We start from the raw sequence: 23,882 nt of genomic DNA on the forward strand, positions 1-23,882 counted from the left end.
GCACCCACACACAATGCAAGAGCAGGTATTTCACTGAATCTACTCACAAATATCCTAAACCAGCAAAACCAGCACTTGTCAGCTTTGAAATGCTGACTTTGAAMTGCACCTACATAAGCAATGCCACAAATCTGAAAACATACATTTTATCAAGCAATTTGGCTGTTTGGTCTCAGGTTGGTGGCACAACTGTTAGTACAATGAACAACTTTATTATTAAGAAGAGGATCAGTCAATTTCCTTAGAAAATCTAAATTTTTTATTATACATACTGTATTACACTGAAAATACGTACCCAAAGACAGAATATTTTGAATTTACACCTGTACAAAAAAGAAAAAAAAAAATAAACCAACAAACCAACCAAACAAAAACCAATAGAAAACATACGGGCTATGCTATAGATGTGACATTTTACAAAATGACAGTTTTTGTTAAAGGCACCAGATTCCCAGAGGGCTCTGGCTTAACATTTTTTAGTCTTTTTTTTCCASTCAGATCTTATTATGAAAATGTGATTCACTCTTAAACCGTGTGATGCCAAAGTCTCAAAGTCTCAAAAAGGTCCTTTTACCTAGACAAATGGTCTACACTTCGACACAGCTTAGTGAGAGAAGTGCTAATTCCACATGGACATGTCAAGCAACTACCAAAGGCTCCTCCCCACTGCATCCAGCATTTTATGGTATTGAATTGAAAGATTAAATGGCAAAGCCACCACTGAAAATCGGGTTAACCCACAAAACACCAGTGTTAATGGTACTAAGCCTAAACTGGTTTGTATGGAGAGAATTACAAAGCACTAGCAAAAGAATGAACAGAAAGATTCAATGAATCTGGGATCAGAACTCTTGCTCAGCATTCTTCTTGGGCTCCCTTTCTTCATTACACACATTTCACTCTTTCTGGTCCTCACAGCACACGTGAAAGAAAACGGAGCCTTCAGAAACCCAGCACTTCGCTATAGGACAAGCTGCTGAAGAAGCCTGGGTTAGATGAATGCACTCTTTCTCCCCTAAAAACAAAGTCTGGACAGGATAGGGAAAACACAAGCCACTTTCATTGCTCCTTTCTTCAATATTTCATACTCTTAAAATCAAAGAAGTTGATTCACATCATGAAGGCTTGCACAGACAGGGGTTCTCTACAAGCAAGGGCAAGAGAAACCAGGACATCTTCCTTGATGAGGTGTGGYTCAAGCCCAAACTTYWRAAGTTTGGGCTTGCTATTTCCTAAAACTTCATTCTTGGTTAAAGGAATGAGGAAAGGACACAAGCAAAGATTTAAGAAAACTGAATTACTTCCCTGGACAACTCAGTACATCTACAAGTCATTCTAGAGTAAAGAAATGTTTTTGTTTAACCTTACAGCACACACACTGAGCCTCACTGAATAGCTTCAAGTGACTGAGTATTCAAGACAAAAAATGTCAAGTTCCAGGGCCAGATTTTGTTCTCTATGTAACAATTCCAATATATTGGAATTTCAATATTGATGTTGCCCTTTCTGATTTGTTTGGCATTATTCTTACTTTCAGAACACAGATCTGATGATTTCATTTGCTGAACCAAAAAAATTCATGTAGTTTTATCTCTTAGGGTATCATTTTAACAATGTTGCAGAAACTTCCCTTTAGGCATTTAAAAAACACTTTCTAGATTCACTGATCAAGTTGAAGTAATGCTCTGCTATTGAGGGTCATAGAGTGACTTTAAAAATATCTATTTTTGCAGTGTTAAATTGTCTCATCCTAATGAGTTAACGGAACTAAAAATATACTATAGTTCTATTTAAAATTTCCATTTATTGCATATGGCTGACTTTAGACAAACAGGCCTGGAGACYAACTGCATTATGCAGCAATTACAAATAGCAGCATGGTTAAGCTTCCTACACACTACTGCACTCAAATGACTCCACTGCATTCTAGGAGGGCTTCTTGAAGAGCAGAGGGACAGCTATCTCCACCCCAGAGCACAGGTCTGAAATACAAACTTCTGTGGACCCAGAAAGTTTAGTGAGGGACCACCACTAGTCTTGAGGAAGCCAAGAGACACAACACAGCAGCTCCTGACCACGACTGAACTGCACAGGTCTTGCATCAACAGTTTACAGGGACAATATGTGCTCCTCAAGCCAGCCAATTTTCTAAATGTTCATKTGTAACAACTGTATTTGATACTTCCACCTCATCTAGCAAGCAGGAACAGTTAAGACAGAAGTATCACACATGTTCACAGAAAACTGGTCATCACAAGGAAACTTTAAAATCTGAACGCAGACAAAAGGAATGTCACTTTTCTTTAAACCTTTCTTTTAAAAGATGAATACTTTCATATCCTATCATTAGCCCTTACTGTGTAACACTCTGAAATCAAGTAAGTCATAACCATAATGCAGTCTACTGAACTCCTAAAAACTAAAACTCACTACTCATCCTCACTTGTCAAGCTGGTTTCTAGCTGTTTATAAAGAAAAGTTGCAATCAAAATTACAAYCTACGTTGTTTCTGAAATGGGTAATTCTGGGGAGGACAGCCCCGATGTGAGAGTTATATGTGAGTAACTTTCACACTAAAACATGCACAACACTCTGTAATGGCAGCAGTTCCCATCAAATAACCTGCCTGTTTACAGAAGCTAGAACATTCTGCATATTTGCTTAAATAAAGTTAAGAAATCGACACTTTTGGTCACATCTTAAAACCTGTAGAATACAGGGTTAAAAAAAAATATTATTTATACTTGCCCTGTCCTGTTGGGTAATTTGCTTGAAAAACTAAGATTAAAATGCAATAAGAATTCCCCAATAAAAAAAGACTAATCAAACGTCTAAATGTCTTTATTAGTATACAAGAGTACTATGGGATTTGGTCTGCTTTCTTTTCAGAAAAAAGAAACAAGAACAAAAAAAGCCTCATTTTGTCCTAAAAGTTTCACTTCAATATGAACCTTTAAGTGAGCCCAAGGTACCTCTTCAGTACATCACCACTCTGCCACTCATCTTTTTGTTTCTTCCTCCTAAGCAGCATTCCCAACCAAGCACAGCTCCACACACAAGTACTGGYAGAAACCAGACACTGAATCCAGGTCTGCTTCAAATGATGCAGCCAAGTCTCCCAAGAAGGAATCCTGACTTACATACATAAATCCTCTCAGTAAATGCCAGCTTTGTTTGTACTATTAAAGCCAGATTACACCAGTGGTGTGAATACAGTTATAAAGATAAAAATGTGCTTCTACTAGCAGGGGAGTACAAGGCACATTTGTATGCCAGTATAATTGTGGCCACATTAGCAATTATATTGATAAAACTACACTGATAAGAACCACAGCTACAGTCATTCAAAATATTTTGGGTCAGGGCTTGGCAATCAAACACATTATGACTGCCCAACCAAACATAACATTAACTGTGCCTCAACACAACAAAATGACTTCTTCTATTTAGATATATGTCTCAACCATTTCTAGGGYCATTTCTAAATTAAGCGCCAATTGATCTTGAGATTTAGTTGTTTCCCTTCCTCCAGGTAAGTTATGCTGTGCAARGGGCTTGCTATGCAAGAGCCATAGATCAACTTCTACCCCAAGACTCCTATGGCAAGAAAATATCACTTCCAGGCAGCAACAAGCCACCATCACTTTTATAATTTTGATGGGTTTTTTTTCTTCAGAAAATTATGATACTCAGTTTCTGTCAATCTCAAATAATGCCAAATATAGATTAACTCATGCTGGGCAGGTACATTGACAATACTGTGAGTTAACAAAGCTGCTCAATCTCATCCTATGACCCAAGCATAAATAAGCTAAACATAGAGTGGGTACCTTTAGACACTGACATCTACCATCTGCAATAGTTATACTGCAGCTGAAGTACAAAATTATCAAGCACCAATCTCTGGTGCTTCWAATATCCATTCTTAGGACAGAACTCATGTTTGCCAAAGAAAATGTTTTTACAATAAAGATCTGTGCCCTCAGTTAACAGTAAACCATAAATGACTGCAGTAGTCTTCTCTTCTGGTACTTAGCAGTAAACTGTGCCCRTCTGTAACCTTTCAGCTGTTATCTCTTTTTTCAGCATCTTGAACTGTAGGAAAACAAAAACACACCAACAATGTCCCCCTCTCAAGATCATCTTTCCCTCTCCCAAGATTAATTAAAAAAAAAAATAAAGCAAGTTTGACACCATCATCTTCTGTATTCACTGAGCTCAGTTTAGTTGAAGAGCACAACTTCTACTCTGGAGGGTAATAAGAAATGTACACATGAATGCCATTTGTACAGTTGACATACTCTATGAGCTGGTTGACTCTAAGCTTGATTTGGTCCAGTCTGCTGCTGTCGCATCTCTTAGGAAACATTAGTTATTGGTTTGTACTTCTTGAATCTGGTCCATTCACCAGTAGCATAGTTCATTTCAAAGACTGTGTCAACCAACATAGTGGTGCTGCCCGTGCCATCTGCCTTTGGTAAATCTTCTGTATGTTCACTAAGTTTAATTTGGATGATGTCACCTTGCTCTTGGCAAGGATTCTCTGCAGGAACAAGGAGAGAAACACATTATACATTTCAACAGTCTATTAGACAAGATAGCAGATTCTTTAACTTAAAAAAAACCCAAAACCCCAAATAACACCCTCAGACCCTCAGCTGAGCAAAGCATATAGCTGGAGATCTTCCTCCCACCATACTCCTGAGATCAAGTTTTAAAGATAAACAAAACCAGACTCCAAAAGATGAAGTTCAGGGCTAAAGTAACTGGGAGAACAATAAAAGATGGGAGTAAAGCCTGCCAGTGTCATTTCTCTCTGCCTCAAGAGTCAAAAGAGAAGGTTATGYTTAAATGGGAGTTGGTACACTTGAACTACCTTGGGTTACATTTTGTAGTTAAAAGCCTCAACAATTTTTAGCTGTTATAGAAGCCCAAAGAGCTTCACTGAAACCACTTGTCCCACTAAGTTCCATGCCCATACAAGTGTTAAATGTTATACTTCAAGGTACTGATATTCAAGAAGATCAGTTSGTAATTTTCTATCCAACCTTCAGAAGGCACTGACATTAGTACTGAAGGAATTCATATTCATATATACTTTACTGTATACATGAATTTGTATCATACACACACTTCCAATATAGTATTTTATCTTGTGATAGAAAAACCTGTCCATGTAGATACTCAAGTACAGCCTCCTACTGCAAATTGAAGTAAYATCCAGTACTGAAAACACTGTCATAAATACAAGATGCTTCAAACTTAAAGCTCAGAGATCACCACAGTAACTCTACTCTGACCATCCTCACTACTCTGTTATGTTAATCCAAATGCACGCACCACGTTTAGGCTGCAGGACTCTGGTGATAAGAGCCCCCAAATACCAAATTAGAAACCAGAGCTAGTGCAGATGATGGAGTTCACTTAAGGACTCTTAAGCCCCTTCTCATCTTACATCCGATAATCTTCTAGGTGAAACAGCTTTGGTCTATCAAGGCCAATACATAACAGGATCCAGCTGTAAGAAAGCTTATCTCCCCATGATTCACAGCACCAGTGGTTATCTAAAGTCTCTGAGGTAACAGCTGCCAGTTTCTCAAGCACGGAATTAGCMAAGAGGTTCTGTACTACCCAACTTGTATGTCAACTTGCCACAAAAGAATTTACATTGATTGGTCCTCTAGGCAGAGCAGCAGGACACAACCAGTCTGCTCACAGCTGTTCAGCTGCCTTGTTCCTCTTCAATCCTAAGAYGTGATTCTACAATGAGTTCAGTTAYATTGCAGTCAGTAGCTGCTGTGACAGCTGTTTGACTTACTGGAAATGGACTCTAAAGACCTATTTCCAGGTAGTTAGAACTATAACCCAAAAAATCATGTAGAGTCCAGAGTAAAGCAAAGAGTCTAGCACATACAGACAAAGCTAAAGCAGTGCACTCATATGCAAATTTAGAAATGCTAGGCTATTTCAGATTTAGCAATTCAGAAGCAAGCTAAATTAAAATCAATACATGCCTCTGGATCCTGCCATGAATCCAAGTATAAGAGCCTTTTCTGGCCTCGTAACTTTGTTTGCAGTCTTGAACATTTCCTGTGCAGCATACATTTGCTCCCTCTGTAACAGATACAACACATGTCAATTCCAGTGGAGAAAAATTCTGCCAACAGGGACCACATTAATACCCACAGACGAGCATAAAAGAACAAGGCAAAAGTTTGTAAGACCAACAAAAAGTTAGTGAAAAAGGCATCTTCACCTCAASGTTTCCCCTTTGTAATACTTACACCTAACACTCACAGCAGTGACAAGTGAATTCTGAAGAGTCAAAAAAAAAAAACATCCTACCTTCAAACAGTTACAGAGACGTGAGAGATTTAATGTTTACATATCATTATTGTGTCTTTTATGACACTAGGGCAAAAAAAAAAAAGAACTTAATGCTTTCTCTGCAGTCCAACAATGCTTGCAATAATTTCAGAGGATTTTTTCCTTTAATAAACGCAGAGGTACTGAAAAGAAGTTGCCACCCAGCTTGTTGAAGTTCAGATCTTGCAGGCCAGGCTTCAGAGGTGCCTAGCCAAGTCTTCAGATCAGCTGCATTTTGAATTAGTTATCTACTGAACTTCATGCATGCATGTATGATACACTGAAGTATGGGGAATAAGATGCTTCAAAATACATAACTGTTGTTTAATTTAGTTTCCACCCCACTCTCAGGCTTTGAAAAATGTGTAATGGGGGATGAGGTTAATCAGAAATAAAGTCTTTTACCTTAGAATAATCTGTTGATGTATCTTTTCCTACTACAGCAAAGTTAGGACAATTTTAAGCAATTTGTATTATGKGCAATTGGCTGGGCAATAGGTCTGCTGGAAATAAACCTTTCTGCCAAAATAATGAGCAACACATTGTTTTACATAACAAATAGCACTAAATACTGGCATCTCACTGCAACAATAACACTACACAACTAAAAATGTTGTGACTAAGACAGCAGTGCTAAACCACAAAACATTTTTGTAATCTTTGGTTATAAAAAAGCAGCCTCAACCACACCAKGATCCAAATGCCAAGAAATGACAACATATAAATGAGATCCAATCTGCATCAAAATCATCAGTCAAAAAGAACCCGTTTTTACTCACTGTGAGAGAGAGGCTTTTCTTCGGTGGTGGCTGTTGCTGAGTTTGGGGGGCCACTTGTGGTGCTTGTGCCGCAGGGGAGATGGCAGGAGGTGTGGTGGGTGTTAGGGGTGAGGTAGGTGTAGCTGCAGGGGGATTAGAGTTACTGTTGTACATGGGTGTCCTTTGTTTGAACTGTGCAGGGAGAGTTGTAGTAGCATTTGGAGCTGCAGGCTCTTCAGTCTGTCTGTTAGTCTGCAAGGCCTCTCGTGCAGAGCCAGCTGCAAAAACCAGTCAGGATAATTAAAAACATTATAATCCACAAACAGGGATTAGCATCATCAGTGGTCTTTAAAGAAAACTAATATCTCTGCTGATTCCGTTTTGCACCACGATTCAATATGCCATCCAATATCCATATGAAAAAGTTGAGCTAATGCTCTTTCTACTCAATTATCTTTAGAAATAATTAGAGAACAGAGTAACTAGCTATCCAATATGGATTACACTATATTTAGCATCAAAATTGGTGTTAAATGGATATCAGATTTACTAAATTGAAAMTGCTTTATTTACTTTTAAGCTTATATTGCTGTAATAAATGCAGTCTGATCCTACCACGTTTGTTGCTGTATCATTACATAAAAGCAAGTCCAAAAACACTTAATCAGTTTTTACCTAACGTAGCAGCCTTCAAATGAAGTGGCAATTAAACAACACATACCGAAAACACAAGTATACTTTAACAGATGTCAGAATTAAAAAGGTAGTCTTCAAAAATCACTCATTATTTAAACACTGCTAGAAGTGTTTTAAACCCCACTACTTTGACAAGGTTTAACTCTGTTCTTTCTCAAAGTCGATCCATTCACCTGCACTAAGGAAGTTATATTATTCCARACCTGGCTGCAGTTGGAGGCAGGAAAATCTTAGGAAATCACAGCAGCTTGACCATAAAAGTTATTATCTGTTCAGCCTTGGTAAGAACCCAGTGGACACTCCACCTATGTTCTTTTGCAGCTCTTAGGCACAGGCACAGCTGCTTAAGCACCCTTCACAAACCTCCTGAGGTTTAAGCTGACCTGTTCACACTGCATTCACAGTCSACAAAAGGCAGATACAGATCAGAGCTACAGTGATGCCCTTCCAATTCAGTTTTAGGAAATGAGATGTCCGTGGTTCTCCATCTCAAAACAGACATGGTAATGGTTTTAACAATACAGGTATTTTTCAGTAGATGAGCAACAATTGAGAGGATAAAAATTTGCAACTGTTAGTTATTCCTTAATTTTGTACAAGTTTCATTACTGGCTTTATCTCTTGTCAGAATAACTGACTTCCATGAAGTATGCAATCTCAGATTATGCAAGGCCAAATCTGTGGGTCTTCTGTGARCATCTTATAATCAAGGAAACAGTTTTATGTTCCTAGTCTGTAAGAAGAGCTAAATACTCCATACTCCCTGAGAAAGAACAGAGAATTTTAAACTAGRCCTTTCCTGCTGTAACACTCTGGARAATAATACTATAGCTGATGACACGCTGATGTGTTCTTGGCTCCACTCCTTCTGGAGATGTCAATTTTCCACCAGGAAAGATGTGCATGGACCTTCAGAGAGATTCTGAATTGTTTCCAGGCCAAGTGAAATGATTGGGTTTTGCATATGCAGCTTTCTATAGTGTCCCAAATGCCACAGCTCACAAGCAATAGTAAAAATAATGTATTAAACTGAAATGCTGGTTCTGTTAACAGATAAATCTGGTAATGAATCACAGCCAYGCACACCTATTAGCACAAACTGATACAATCCTTTAATGACTTCACAAACAACAGGGAAGGAAAAGTAAAGCCAACTGGGTTAAAATAAAAGTGTAGAAAAAGGACTTCTACAGTTTTTTTTTTACTATTGGCAATTTTCTAGAATTGAAAATAACAGCACTTTTAAAAATATACAGGAGCCCAGCTATTACCAATCTTTGTTATACAAAGGTAAAAGAAAAATGGATGGCTTAATCCCAAACTGTATGAAAGGTAATTGTACTCGCCTCTAGTAATAAAACTGATTTCTGAAAGCAACTGCTTTGTACRTGCTAGTATGTGTGTTTATGGAATATATACTCCAGACTTAATACTGATTACTGTTTGCCGATTACAAAAGCTAGATTTTCTATTACTATGTAAGAAAAAAATCAAATCAGGAAATTGTTTTACTTACTTGACTTAACTAGCAGTAAGTCTAAAACTTAGAGCCAACAACTGTTTTCTTTATTTAGGTTAAATGACAAGTCTGGTTAACGTAAATCCAATGGCTGGAGTCTTGCAATGGATTTTTGTATTGCTAAGGTGGAGTTTCACTTGAGTTGAGGGATAGCAGGTTTGTAAGTAGAAGAGCAGCTTGACAATAAAACAGTACAGAGYTGGAGGTATTAGGTCCCAAGAGCAAGGAAGTGTGTTACCTGGCTGTGTTTCAGAGCTTGGGATATAGGAGGAAGACGGCACCACACTGGGGGTAGCAGGTAAATAACTTGTAGAAGGTAGTGCAGGCTCATTGTTCAACGAGCCAAGTTTCTACAGAACAGAAAAGAAAGTATTAAAGCCACACTGCAAGTATTCATGGGCTGTTTCTGCATTTTAAATACAACTTCAACGCCAGTTTTACTGTGATATTCCTTTTGGGAACTTAATTGCGGATTCCTCGGTTAGGAGTCCTACCTAACATGTTTAACACTAACTTTCTACTTTAAACATTAGAAATTTGTGTAGATGGCACTCCATGAAGAACTGCACTATAGGATTAAGTGGTCTGCCTGAGCAAACATGCTCTTTGCCATTAGCAAGCAGAACCTGTGTTCATCCGTGGACAAAAGGCCTACTAGAGTATCACCCAGGAGAAGACAAAAGCCTCTGGGACAGGAGCAAGCAGAAGGCTGCAGTAACAGCATAGGTAAAATCCCCATTCCCACTGAAACAGGCAAGTCAACACCAACATGACTGATGCCATCTAGGATGATGAGGCTAAAGAAAAAGTCTCATTTTRTACTTAATTATACATAACACTGCATACACAACATAAAAACACCAGCATGGTCCAAGACTTCACTGCCCGATACAGCCTTGTAAACATAAGGGGGTGAGAGAGGAAAGAAGTTTTGGGGGAACAGTCTAACAGACAAATAATTTAAGGTAGCTCTACTATATAAAGCATGGACATTCTGTAAAATGTGGAACTCACTAAAAGAAAGATTCTCTTTACACTCTGCAGAAAGAAAGGCAATGCCCTTCACTCTGGACTCTGGCCTACCAAGATTTGCCTGTATGCTGGTCTTAGCATGTCACATGGACCAAACAGCTTCTTATACAGAAATATAGGCAGGACAGAGCATTCTTGGAAAATCCARGTCCTGACTGAGAAAACAAAGCTGCACCATGGTTTCTAATATACTGAGAAAATTTCTAATATACTCAGAAATAGGAAGAAAAAAACCTACACTCTGCTCCCACCCCCTCTCCCTAACTAAATTACTCCTAGGAAGAGGTTTGCTTTTTTATTTTGGTGAAAATATGGAATTTTGAAAAAATTAGGTAAAAATTTTTACATAGAGACATGTTTCAACAAGTGAGTAAAACACCATTACAATGTTTAAGTGGTTGAGACTAGCACATGTCAAGACCGTATTTTTTATGACTGGTTGTTTTTTGTGCTTGGTTTTACCTGTGTAGATACAAGGCCAGCAGCATAATCTGGGGTAGCATTTTCTACTACTGTTTCTTCTTTGGCTTGCTTTTCCACAACTTCTGTATCTATTGCATAAAAAGAGAAATCAATCCAACTTTTTCTGAAATATGAATAYACATTTTAAACAAAGACATAAAAATGCATTTCTCAAAGTCTTCTAAAACATGCTTAAAGGGGTACATGCTGAAATAGATAAAGTAATCTCCAAACAGAGTTTTATAATGAACCCAATAATGAACTGGACCACAATGTACAGGATACAGTAACTGAGAAATTTGATACTAGAAAGCATGAAAGCCCAAGCAACATTTTAATTGCAATTATGGGTTTGTTCTGAGGTGGTACTCTTTTTTTGTGACAAATACAAAAAAGCTGTTTTGTGACAAATATGATGCACAGTGTTTCTTCTCTATGTGGTTCAGTAGGGCACTACCCTGTCACTTGCCTTAAAAGCAGTGTATCAGATACTGTTCACTTGCTAAGAYCTCTTGGTCAGAATTCTGGAGAGTGCTAGACATTTTTTTCAATATTACTTTCAATTAATTTATTTGGCCATACAGCCAGTAGAACTAAGCATTATCAAAATAACTCTGAAAAATTCCAGTACTGAAGCYACTCACACATATGGGCTGCCCAAAGCACAAGTGATTAGCTACATCCTTTCACAGGACTGAGTTATCAAGGCACAAGGCAATATGAGTAGGAGCACTGAAAYACATTAAAATCCTCCCTTAAAACCTATTTGGGTTGGTTCATCCCCTCATTTTTTAAAGTTTAGCTCAGGCTAAGCTTCAGCAACTTAAAAACAAAATGATACTACAAATCTTGATCATATTTGCAGGTGTATGGATAACCTTTGCAAGTAGAATGCTGTACCAACCTAATGTCTTTCTTCTTCTCTTTGCTTCACGGCCAGCACCTACCATATCCAGCTCAGAGATATCTAGAAGCTAAAAAGAAAGACCACAGAGAACTTAATAATCATTGTGAAACATATGTAGTTTATCTCTAAATATCATCCTTATTTTTTTTTCTTTAATATATTTATGCTTGATTCAAAACAGCAGCAGAAATTCACTTTAGGTGAGGGAGAAGAAGTGAGCAGAAAAACAAGAAGGAATACACTACCTTTACTCCTCTTTCTTTGCGCAAAGGTGTTCTTGAAGGAGGAATAGGAGTTCTGTTTCCAGAAGGACTAAAAACACTGGGTGCTGAAGTACTCCTGAACGGAGCTTGTTTTGGTATTCCTTTGAGTGGTGCTTAGGGAAGAGCAAAGAGGAACAACTGAAATATATGTTTAATTAGTTATGAAAAATGCATTAAAGAGTTCTTCAGCTTTTTTCCTTCCTAATGCACACACTACCTTCCCCTTTAAATTAAAATGTTTATAGAGCGGAATTGTCGATAACATACTCCACGTCCCTCAAAGGTCAGATTAGGTTCTACCCTTCAAACAAGGAGAAAGAGTTGATATCACTGACCAATGCTTGCAACCCTGTTCTACCTGAAGTAATCACAGAGGTGCACTGCTAACAAAATCTACTTTTCCTACACACATTGATGCTTTCCTTACTTGTAAAAAAATAAACTCTGAACATGTGAAACAGTACAGGACATTAATGTTTAGAATCCAACTATTGCCAAAGTTGCTCTTTGGATTTCACAATCTAGTTACWTGGTAAAACTGTATTTAATCAAAATTCTTATCCAAGCTTCTGCAGGGCTAAGGGCTWGTGATCTACTGCAAAGGTAAGTTATTGACTCACACATGTATTTGAAATTCTAGAGCTGCTTTTGCACAAGGAGGACCCAGTTTGGGTCTATAGTGCAAACAGAACCCTGCTGTCTCAACACACAGTAGCATCAGCTACACCTGTAACATCTGTTTCCCCCAAATCTATGCTGCTGCACTTCTACCTCACACTTAATCCTACCATTAAACACAGCAATCTTTCAATTATTAAAAGATTAGAGACACATATACAGATGTGTCAAGATTTTTTGAGTCTCCTGACAATTTCATTATGCCCTGCAAATTGAAGATAAACACAGAACTTCAGTTTGAGCTTAGAGACTCTGAGTATTCCTCTACATGCTATACTGAAAATGTTCTCACCATAAGACAATCCTCTGATCCATGTGAGTCCATTTCAGCAGAGCAAACCTCAGTGGGTCCCCARCTCCTGTTTCTAGAGCCCAACTGGCTCTAAAGGCCACATCTAAAAACTGGCTTTAGTAATTCAACAGCTACACAAAATGTCAAGAACAGACAGTCGTATACTGRAACAATTTTTAGTTCAAATTGTAACTACTTTTTGAATTTCCTGCTTGAACATGAGGACAAACCAGCCCCCAAAGCCACATCTTAAATAGCATCAATGCAAAATACTTCATAGCTTACAGCCACAACATCATGAAATCAATTAGTTTCATACCTCAGCATCACTGGTGGCCAGGAAAGTTATACTTGTGCAGTGACTTAGATAATGTAACTAATTTTGAACCCTCTTCTCRCTCCTTACTTGGAAAAATTCAAGCTGTTCAGGAACTTCAGCAAACAGCTGGAATGTATTAATACAAAGCTGAAGAACCATTCTACATGTCTGYGATGTAGAATTTACTGCTCAGCCTTGGCTGCAGAGAACACACTGTCCCCTCTTCTTTCTCCAGACAGATAYATACAAATACAAGATAGTTTCATTCTACTTCACAGCAYTTTAAAGAACACAGCAGACTACTGYGATCCACTCTGCTCTCTTTTGGAGCAACATGGCTTAGTCAGGAGTTATTCCTGGAGTCATGCAAATTAAATTCCTATCAAGTCTATAGGCATGATCTAGCTGCATACAGTTTAGAAGCATGGCAGATATACTTGCCATTTAAAAAACCCCACACACTGTTGTTCTTTCTGACAAGACATGTCAGAAATATTTAAGTATCGAGAGAGAGGGAGGCAGAAATGGAGAAATCCTTTGCTTCAAAAAAGAATTAAGCTTTTGTAAAAAACAGATGGTAATTTTATTCTTCATCAAGGCCATTTTATCAGGTTTTSTTTCTGAGAACTGATGAAAGTGAGCCATACTTGTTGTATCTATCTTCTTGACCAGTCCCCTGCCTTTGGCATGGAAAGGCACTCCTGCAGTTTTCTTGAGCTGTTGTGCAGTTTCTGTTGCTAAAAGGAAAAAGGATTTTAGTTATTACAGAATCCRTGCTGTAAAAATACAACGCATTCCTTCTTATACAAAATGTTATTAACCAATACATAAAGAGATAGAGATAGCAACAAAGGAAGAATTACATTTAATGAAAATCSAGGTCATTTATGTGAAACAAACAGTATTTGGAGAAAATGCAAAATCAATGACTATGCAACAGACAAGGCAGCCTAAACYAAAATCAATTACCAGATTAGGCAATTTACTCAACAGAAATTGAAATAATCAATTGAAATAATCMAACAAGTTATATGACACATCATAAAAAGTTACAAATCTTGTATTTAACCAGACGAACTCAAGTTACATGCAGGAAAGCAGCAAGCAGTAAACTACAGAACAGCAGCTGCAATAAACTAAYTTAAGATCACTTAGTTCAACCACCGACCAATACATAAATGTACACGTATGTTGCCTTTTGTTAAGAGAAAACCGTCTTGGGTTTTACACCCTACACAGCCATACTGGGTGAAAGAAAGAATGAATTAGCAGCTCCCTGCTCCAAAAGYACATGGCAAAATAAAACTATGTGCTCATTTTACTTTTGTTTCAGGAGCTTTAACCAAAGCTGTCCCTCACAAGTCCTCACTGTTAAATATACCCACGAGAGGACCTATCTGTGCTTAAAAAAGCTACAGCTCTTTGTATGYCTTGAAATCTAAACAGCATTTAAATCAATATTAGCATTTTAATGCAATCCTGGCTGGAATGACGTGCACCTGCTCTTCCACACATCAGTCCCTCTTCATCCAGGAAAGCTTTTGTAAAAGACAATTTTAATGTATATCACCATACTGGAGAATAAGACTGAACATTCCTTTCACCATTTAATTTGTACACAATCTTAATACTACTTACACTTCTGCAAGAGTTCAGCTCTGAGAGTGGCACTTTTAGGTTTCCTTTTCAGCTGGAAATGTTTCACTGGGGGAGTAAGGGGCCCAGCTAGTGTTGTCAAGGCATTTTTGTTTAAGTATTGGCATTCCAACGGCAACATGGCTGAAGTTTCACATTCACTTACTGCATAAAGAGTTAACACAGTACAAACAGGTATTAGCAACTCTTTGACAGCTAATGACAAAACATTTTACAAATAGACTGTACAGGTGGTTTTAAATTTTAGATTACTTGTTGAGACACCAAGAGTAATTCAGTTCCAATTATTACACAGTATATAACCAGTTATTAGTATGTTTGTTTATCACATTAGCTTCATAAAAGCTTCCATGTTAATTATACCTWGTCAAATTATAGCTATCTTAAATATGCTACTATTGTCAAAAAAGACAAAAATTACTGAATTCTCAGATTCCCTAAAAATCACATATGAAGAAGAATCTATTAAATGAAAATCCAAATCACAAGTGTGAACAGACAAATGATGTTTGTTCATAAGTAAGAAAACAAAGTATTTCCACCTCCAAGTCATTTAATTATTGTTTTGCTACAATCCTAGCCCCAAGATCATGTCTGTCCATTGATGCCCGAGGGCTTTTGCTAGACAATAGGCTAAAATAAATCCACTGATGTAGGAGTAGTTTTGCATCACCATTTGCTGTTTGAAGCAGCAACTGTGCAACTGCCTGACCCCATATTTTCAGCTGCTGGGCAATCTGTAGCTACTTGGCCAACAGCAGCATAACTCTTCCAGGGATCAGTCTCCCTCCAGCACCTATCACCTGCTGCACAGACATGCCGGCACAGACAGCTCCAGCCCGGGACAGTGGTGGTGCTTCCACACACCCKAGGCTGACCACACAAGACAGAGACTTGCTGTCTTCTTTGGTATTACAAATGTGAGACAGAGCAACAGAGAAAAAAACCCACACTAASTTGCAGCACAGCCTCCCTCTGATGCTAATGAATCCAAAACAACTTTTGTGTTGCCCTTCACACTCCAGGCAATAACTGACATTAAGTTCTGATGATATGTGAAAAGATAATTCAAGAAGCTACYATTCCTCAAATACCACAGTTCCCARTCCAGTAACATTTCAGGTCATGAATTGTGGTTATTCAGAGACAAGACAGTGCTTGTTCTGGTACCTCTACTGTTAAGACAGCAAGGCTGCCTGGAAAATGACAGGTTATTCCTGAAAGGCACCACATTCCTGCAATTTTCACCAACAGAAAAGGCTTACCTTTCTCTCTAAGCTCTCCTAAAATATCTTGAACATTGGGATTCTGTTCTTCAAGATCAAGGTTAAGGGAGCCAGTATCTGGAAAGGATTTTAAAATATCAGCTACCATTAAGACCCAGGGGTCTGAATCCAAGGTAGCGAGCTGGATAATTTCAGTCAGTGCCCCTTTCATCTAACAAAAAAAGAAAAAGAAAATCAACCAATTGGAAACAGTTTTAAACAGGTTATATTTGGATTTATTTTTAAAAGACACAAACATGCACAATRTTTTACTGCTGGGGGAGGGAAGAGGGAGACTTGTTTCCACATAGTTATACATTAACTCTAGAACCAAGTAAAGAATGAACTAAGGTGATTTTTTTTATACCGCTTTCAGCCAAACTAACCCAAGTTTGGTTTKAGCTTTTGGCAGCTCAAAGCTTTGTTTAGCACTGGGCATTTTTACTAAAAGCAGCAGCCAAATGTCTACATTACTATCTCCTTATGTTTTACACCATGCTCCCTGTGAACCCACACCTTCTAGTTGCATATTCCCAGCACTGAATAGAATACAGCTTATTTAGAACAGGCATCTAAGTGAAGATGTGCCCCTTGCCAGCCTACAGCATAATTAAGCAGACAGATTATAGCTGCATCATAATTAAGTCTTCAAAACATTGCATAAGCTTAGGCCAAAATAACCTAATCAATACTGTATTGTTTGACAAAAATAATGTATTAGAGAAGTAARCACAGTCCTCTAATATACCACAAGTAACAAGATTTTCCATCTACCGGAAGTTTCTATAGTCAGAAAAAACTTATTTTTCTATTTTGAAAAATGCAAAATAATGCATGAAATTAATTCAAAAGTTTCAATGTAATAATATTTTTCTTAATTACTGACCAACATATCTGTTGGCACTATGAAATGAAAATCAAGGTGACTGTAGTCAGGGGTTTACACAGTAAATCTCTTAAATTAGTTGTTTTCCTCATTCACAAGTAAAGTTAAACCCCCAAAGAATGACCACTTGCTTTTTTTCTAAGTAAATTTTCATGTAAGTATGACAGCATTAGCTTCAGAAAACTAAGATGTTTGAGATACACAAAACAACAGTAAAATTACACAAAGCAGTTTACCATACTCTATCTGCATTGTATTAAYACTGAAGAATGCATTAGCAAGTGTRAGGAAATACATGAATTTTGATTTTTCACAACCCCTTCTGGCACATATAGTTTAGTTACAGTCATCTTGTTTCTGAACACAGAAAGACAAGCAAGGGGCTCATCTTCACCTTTATGCGGCGATTCTTTCTCTTTATGTAAAGCACTCTTACATGAAAATAAGTTTAATAAAATAAGCCCACACATACAACTCCAAATAAAAGAAAAGTTAAATCTCTGCTCCCCATTCCTTTCCTATCCACTTACAAAGCTCAGAGGCAAACAAACATTGACATTTCTCAAGTCCTTTCATCCACACAATGTTATCGCCCTCTCACTTTGGAAGGGTTTACAAGTCCACTCTAGAGCCAGTTTGTCCTTTATCCCCTGCATGTTTTTGGGCTTGCATGTTATGTTACGTGCTTGTAAAACAAATTGCATGAATCCATCTGACCCAAAATGAGCATTTCTGTAGCTTTAAGCTTGACCAGCACCTTGGTGTGACTGACTGCAATCACACAAACACCAGAATACAAAGAGAGGAGCAGGAAGAAGACACTATATAAGCCAGCTGCCACCTTCAGCAGTGCCACTGATTTGATTTGTGTTAGATAAACTGAGCACAAAACTAGGACCAARCACTGTTCAATGTGCTGTCAAATTTAACCAATGCTTACACAGTGGAAAGAATCAGTTCCTAAGGTTCTACTCTTTGTTGTTCTACATTGCTCATTTCTTCCTCAGTAAACATAACACCACCTGAACATCCACAAGCTTGTCAATTCTCTATTATAATCCTAAATTCCTTAAAAGTCACTTCTACAGTGGATGAGGATGACTGCAAACACTATCAAARCAAAATCTTTTATTCTCTTATCTATCCTAAAGGAATCAAGGTACTGATTAACATGAAATACCTGGAAAACAAAAACATCCTCGAAGAGCTGACGAGTCCATTGCWTTTACAAGCTTTTCTGTGGACACCATTAATGCATGTAAGCCTAGAGAATGTAATTTCCTTCATCAAAGTCAGGCTAGAGGAAAAATGTTTCTTGTATCCTCACAATTTACCCTTCATACCTACTTCACAAAACTCCTATTTTTACCAAAAATTCAGAGCTACRTGCCTATACTATCTATATAAGTTCCTGTAGTGTTCATCTGGTCACGTTGCATCGCCACTGCTCTCAGAGCTAAAGTTCAGGCAGCCTATGCCACAACCCACTGCTTTACTGGTTCCTTCAAGAAAGGAGCCCAGAAACAACTTGTTTGCCTAGCACTGGGCAAATAACATTGTCACAAGGCCTCATGGCAGAAAGAACAGGGTGGAAGAACAGTCACTGTCACATACAGGGAAGCAAAGCACACCAACATGTACTGTGAGCTAACCAGAGACCTTGCCTGAACATTGGCTTTGCRTTTAACAAGCCTGGATTCAAATTTTGACTCAGATTTGTCTTCAAATGGCAATTTAAATACATGTTCCCACTTCACTGTTCAACTGGCAGCTGAAAGAAATATTTAATTTCTGGTTTGAGAATGCATGAAATGCATTCAACAGGGAATCCTACATGCASTTTTCCTTTACTTTACAGGGCACAGCCATAATCCCAAACTCTTAATTGTCCAAGATTGCAACACTGGGTCAGTAAGACTCCCATSAGTTCCAACCAGCATCTTGTTAAGCATGAATGTCAAGATCTGATGTAACATGTTCTGGTGTCTTTCTCATCTAAATCTTAAGCACCTTAARTATTTTACTCATCCTGCTGGCACACAAGAAGATGCACAGGCCATGACTAGAAACATCTGACAAGTAGGGATGGCAAGCATCTGAGAATAGAGACAAAAGGGAGATTAATAATGGCTGTGCAGGAAGGACAAACAGGACTGTGGGAAGGTGTAAAAAAGGAAGTGTTACTAGTAACACACGTGACAGCTCCARGATGACTACTTRCAAAGAATTCCCATTTATTTGCTTYATATTCTGCTCAAATTAATATATGTGACAATAGTTTTGGACAACTGCAGCAACAGTTGGCTAATAAAACAAATGAAGCTTTAATCTTTCGGAAGTTATAGAAAAGATATTTAATAGGTATCTGCATTATTATTATAGAGCATTTTCATTAAGCTAAAAGCATTGGATTGAAAACGCAGTATTAATATTTACACAATACAAACCCAGGATGGGTCAATACCATACTGTATGTGGTTTGCATTTTAATAATGAAGAAGAGCTCAAGTGGCCAAGAGAAATATTAGATTAAAATATACTATTTACATCACAGAATAATATGAACTCTAAGTGCAGGCCAGAAARGTGCACAGCAGCCTGTGTGTTCTCATTGCAAAGGGAAATGCAAGTGTCATGTCCACTCTTACTCCTCTGCACCCATACTCACTTCACAATTCCCACTTCCATGCATAAATGACTCAAAGAGCAGATCTCTGCTGGGATAGGGATCTTCCTCTCAAGATATTTAAGAGAGCACAGAAGCACAGTCCTTGTTCCAGACTTGGGTGTAACATCACAGTCTAACCCTGAACAAATAAACTAAACATTGGCATAAAAAGAAAACTTGCACTTGCCATTGTGAATCAGGTTAACAAGAATATAATATGCAAAATAAACAGAAATAACTGTTCTGCCAAATCCACAACTGAAACTCTCTCTGGTCAGCACTACGCTGGGCTTTAGGCATCATTTCAAATAAGTGCAATTATCTAGAAAAAAAATAGCAGATGAAAAGCCAGAAGACTCAAGAGTTTGAAAGTTCTGCCCAGAGAATTACAGTGGAAAAGGAATTTTTGATAACTGCCTACAAAACATAACTTAAAATGAAAATGAGAGCAAATTATTCTTCTTAGACAGCAGGAACAAACATGTAGTAATGAGGTTCACAGCATGATAAAAATTAGGTTTATTACCTGTCCCACAGAAGTATTATGAGGATTAAGTCAATTATATCTATATAATATTTGGAGTGTTGAATGAAAACATTATGAAAATTGAAAGATATTACATATGAGGATAAAACCATTTAAAGTGAAGGACTGAGCTTTCAAGAGAGCTCACTGAAGAKTCACTTGTCTAGACTGAAGCTTTCACAGAGATTTAAAAAGGACCAGGAGCAATTAAATCCCTTTTAAACCAAATACCACCAGACTCCTTCATTCCCACATTGCTTTTTACTCCAATGTCTACTCCCAAATGGTTTCCATGTTATTCTAAGCTTTCATGAAAACGCTATTACTACTACACAGAAATAGAAAAAAATATTTTGAAGAGAAAATAACTGAGTTKAATCTGTTATCTAGAGAGGGGAATRTCTTTTAATATGTAACGTATCCTGTAGCYGCTATCTAGAGTCCCAAAGCTTTACAAAGCTGATGCAATATATTTTCCAATACAATTAAGCTTCCAAATGCCAGCTCAGTGCTTCTCGCACATGATCGATACAGACTAGCACATGGCATGGAAAAGACATATGACTTCCCAAAGAGACTAATTAAGTACTCTCATAGTTCTGCTTAATCATTTTTAGACATGGGAGTGATTTCCAAATGATAAATTCACTTCCAGGCAGCTACAGGTATCCTGTYCTGGCAGGAAGGAACCACTTCCAGCACTCCCCCACACATGAGCAGAGGCTGTTGCAGACGCATGCACAGCACAGGACATTCTGGACACATTTATCTATTTTCTGGACATTGTGTGCAAAATACTCCATGCCAACTGAAATACTGAAACTCTTGACAGTAAGCTGGGTGACAAATCTGCACAAATAAAACTATTTTAGCAAACTCACCACAAATGATGAGCATCYGATAAGGCAACAGCCCTTTCTGTCAGCAGTTTGGTTACATCAGCTATTTTTACCATCTATAGATGGTAACTATTATCATGTTAAGGGCTTCTGTCTCATGACTTTTTCTATTTTTTTAAGGCACTTCTCCCAGTTTAAGGAAAAAAAAATTAATCACACATCCCTGAAATAATTAAGATGCTGAAGATAGAGCTAAATCAAGCATCATCAGATGAACTCTTTCAAACTGAAAAATCCCACAATATTTTGTCACAGCAGCAAAAAGAGCTTTACACTTGGAACACAACTGATTGCTTTAAGGACACACTAAAAGCACACTGACTGACTCGCTTTTCTCTGAATACACTTTATGTCCATGGCTAACAAAAGCACAGATCCAGTAAAGCTGCTGGCTACCATCTTCCTTGGGTTTGGTTTAAAACRTTTTTACCACCCAATGAACCCTGTTGAAGCATTTCAACAAATTATTTCAGTTTATCTGAATGCTGCTCCCTCAAAGAGTTGCCATGAGTGCTATTTATGAAGGTCCCTGAGCTTTTGGAGCTCTTTTCAATCTAATAACACCACCGATTTTCCTAAACACTGCAATATGAWTTTCTTCCAGGTTACTTGGCTTTTCATACCAAGTTCAGAAGAATTTTGCAAACTCATGAGTTCACTTGATCTCCCATCCCCCTTTCCAGCCTTGATTATCTAGTTTGTCCAAAACACGACCCCATTTATCACACACAAGGATGACAGCTCGTTCACTGCACAGGCACTAAACATGAATATTATGTCTTCAACAATAGCATAAACATGCTGAGCAAGTATTATTTTTTTTAAAGTAAAGTAACACAAGTGTAACACAGTGAACAATCATACAGATACCTGTGGCAAGACAGACACCAACAAACACGAAACTATTGCTTAAAGGTGATGTTGCCCATTTTCAGCCTAGAAGTGCACAGAAGCTGGGTATACAATAATCAGAGCTGCATACCACACCCTGCCTGGTATATACGTATATTAAGCCTAAGAAGCAGCTCTGTCTTAGCCAAGAAAGAGACTGGTGAAAGCACAGCTGAGGATACTCTACACGAGAAGGTGAGGACTAACTAAACACTTCCACGATTGTTACAAGGAACGACTACTTTATGTGATGGAAGTAAGACAGAAATTTCTCCAAACTAGCTGAGGAAACTTAGGATTTCCAGACGTTTTCCAGCTACTGCCCCAAACATCTGTAGCTGCCTACCGGTAAGAATAAGCCAGGTGCAGAATTATGGTCCAGGGCCAAGTGAAAAAGCTTGCAGAGCCAGCTCAGACTCGAACCAGTTACTTTATTAGCTGGGGTAGGACAGCAGAGGAAAGCACCAGCTGTTCCCAGAAAGGTAAAGACAGGCAAAGAAAAATCATGGCAATTTTCCTCAGTCAAGACCTGACTGRAGAAGGGTGGGGAAAAGCACTGCTTAGTGCAGACCCCAATATTCCATTCCCAAAGTTTCAGCACTTGCTGCTGTCCTTCCTAAAGCCTAGATGCTCAACTTGTGACACCTACACAGCTGCCAGTACTAAGGAAGGAGTGAAAGGAACCGAACACACACCACTACTCCTAAATGAGCCGGCCTCCGTCCCAGCCCTCGAACAACCACTGCCTCAGAAAAGCTCTCTTCCCCAAAATGCACCCAAAACACAGCCCTATAACGAGTCTTTGTGGGGCACACGATGGGTTTGAAAGCAGTCCAAACTGCTTTCAAAAGRCTACTGCCAACCAGGGTATCCCCGAACAGCAGGAAGAGGAGGAGCAGCAGCAAAGCTCCCATTCCACTCACTCCCTTATCACGGGGAATCTCAGCGCTTTTCCTCACGCCGGGGACAGAGTCCTCCGAGCWAAGAGATCTTATTCCCTTCTTCCTCCCTGTCCAAGGAAGACTGYGAGGGAGAGGCGGGCATGGCTGTGGGGATCAGCCCCGCTACACGCCCCTACCCTGAGGGGCTGCGGCCGCTCGCCTTCGCCCCGCGGGCAGCCCGGGGTCCCCTCTCCCCGCAGCCTCCGTGTGGAAAGAAAAGGGCGGGCGGGGGAGGTGGTGCTGGCACTGCCCCCCTTCTCCCCTCACGCCATCTCCGACCTCTCCCCCTCACACACACACACACACACACACACACATACACGCGCGCCCCGTTTCGTTGCTACTCCCACCCGGCTCTCACCTCATCCACCGCCCGGCGGGGCAGGTGCAGCATCCCCAGGAGCAGTTTGAGCTTGACGGCCGAGGAAAGGCCGTGGAAGCAGAGGCGGATGTTGTCGATGACCGAGGCCGTGAGCAGCGAGGCGATGCTCGGCGGTGCCCACAGCTCGTCCGTGGAGCCCAGTTTGTTGTGCAGCCACAGGCCAGTGTCGCTCTCCCGCATCGACGCCATCTTGGGAGCGGGGCGAAAAAAGAGGGGATTCTCGACGGGCATTTTATGAAGGCACCTAAAGAGAGGAAGGGAGGGGGTGAGGACCCCTGCGGGTCGCCGTCTTGTTCGTAATCCAAAATGGCGGCGCCCAATGAGGTTGCGCTTGKGAAGGCGGAGGCTCTGCCGTAACCTAAAATGGCGGCGCCCACGAGACTAAATGTAATGAGGCGCTTCTCATCCCYCGGCCAAAGGCAAAATGGCGCCCGCCACAGCTTCTCGTCCGTATTGCAAGATGGCGCTGCATCACT

The 23,882-nt window shown here is 39.1% G+C and overlaps 1 protein-coding gene across 1 annotated transcript; it reads right to left on the reverse strand.

Moving 5' to 3' along the window:
* Window positions 1-1,201: 1,201 nt before the first annotated feature.
* On the reverse strand, window positions 1,202-23,653 carry NELFA (negative elongation factor complex member A). Its single transcript, XM_057374023.1, has 11 exons — window positions 23,386-23,653; window positions 16,214-16,385; window positions 14,931-15,092; window positions 13,940-14,029; window positions 11,986-12,116; window positions 11,738-11,807; window positions 10,834-10,922; window positions 9,578-9,689; window positions 7,146-7,402; window positions 6,015-6,114; window positions 1,202-4,543 (listed from the first exon to the last, which is right to left on the reverse strand). Exons 1-11 carry the CDS (start codon window positions 23,635-23,637, stop codon window positions 4,359-4,361), a joined length of 1,620 nt encoding a protein of 539 aa, XP_057230006.1. The 5' UTR covers window positions 23,638-23,653; the 3' UTR covers window positions 1,202-4,358.
* Between the last annotated feature and the right edge of the window lie 229 nt (window positions 23,654-23,882).

This window comes from Malurus melanocephalus, unplaced genomic scaffold (assembly GCF_030028575.1).
Source record: "Malurus melanocephalus ecotype Western Australia unplaced genomic scaffold, MMel_1.1 scaffold_214, whole genome shotgun sequence".
In the NCBI taxonomy this organism is placed as follows: Eukaryota; Metazoa; Chordata; class Aves; order Passeriformes; family Maluridae; genus Malurus; species Malurus melanocephalus.

Coding starts and splice junctions, on each gene's coding strand:
- NELFA (XM_057374023.1), bottom strand. CDS start 23,637: ATGCCCGTCGAGAATCCCCTCTTTTTTCGCCCCGCTCCCAAGATGGCG. Junction 16,386..23,385: donor CCCGCCGGGCGGTGGATGAG/GTGAGAGCCGGG, acceptor TTTTTTTGTTAG/ATGAAAGGGGCACTGACTGA. Junction 10,923..11,737: donor GAGAAGAAGAAAGACATTAG/GTTGGTACAGCA, acceptor TTTATGCAATAG/ATACAGAAGTTGTGGAAAAG.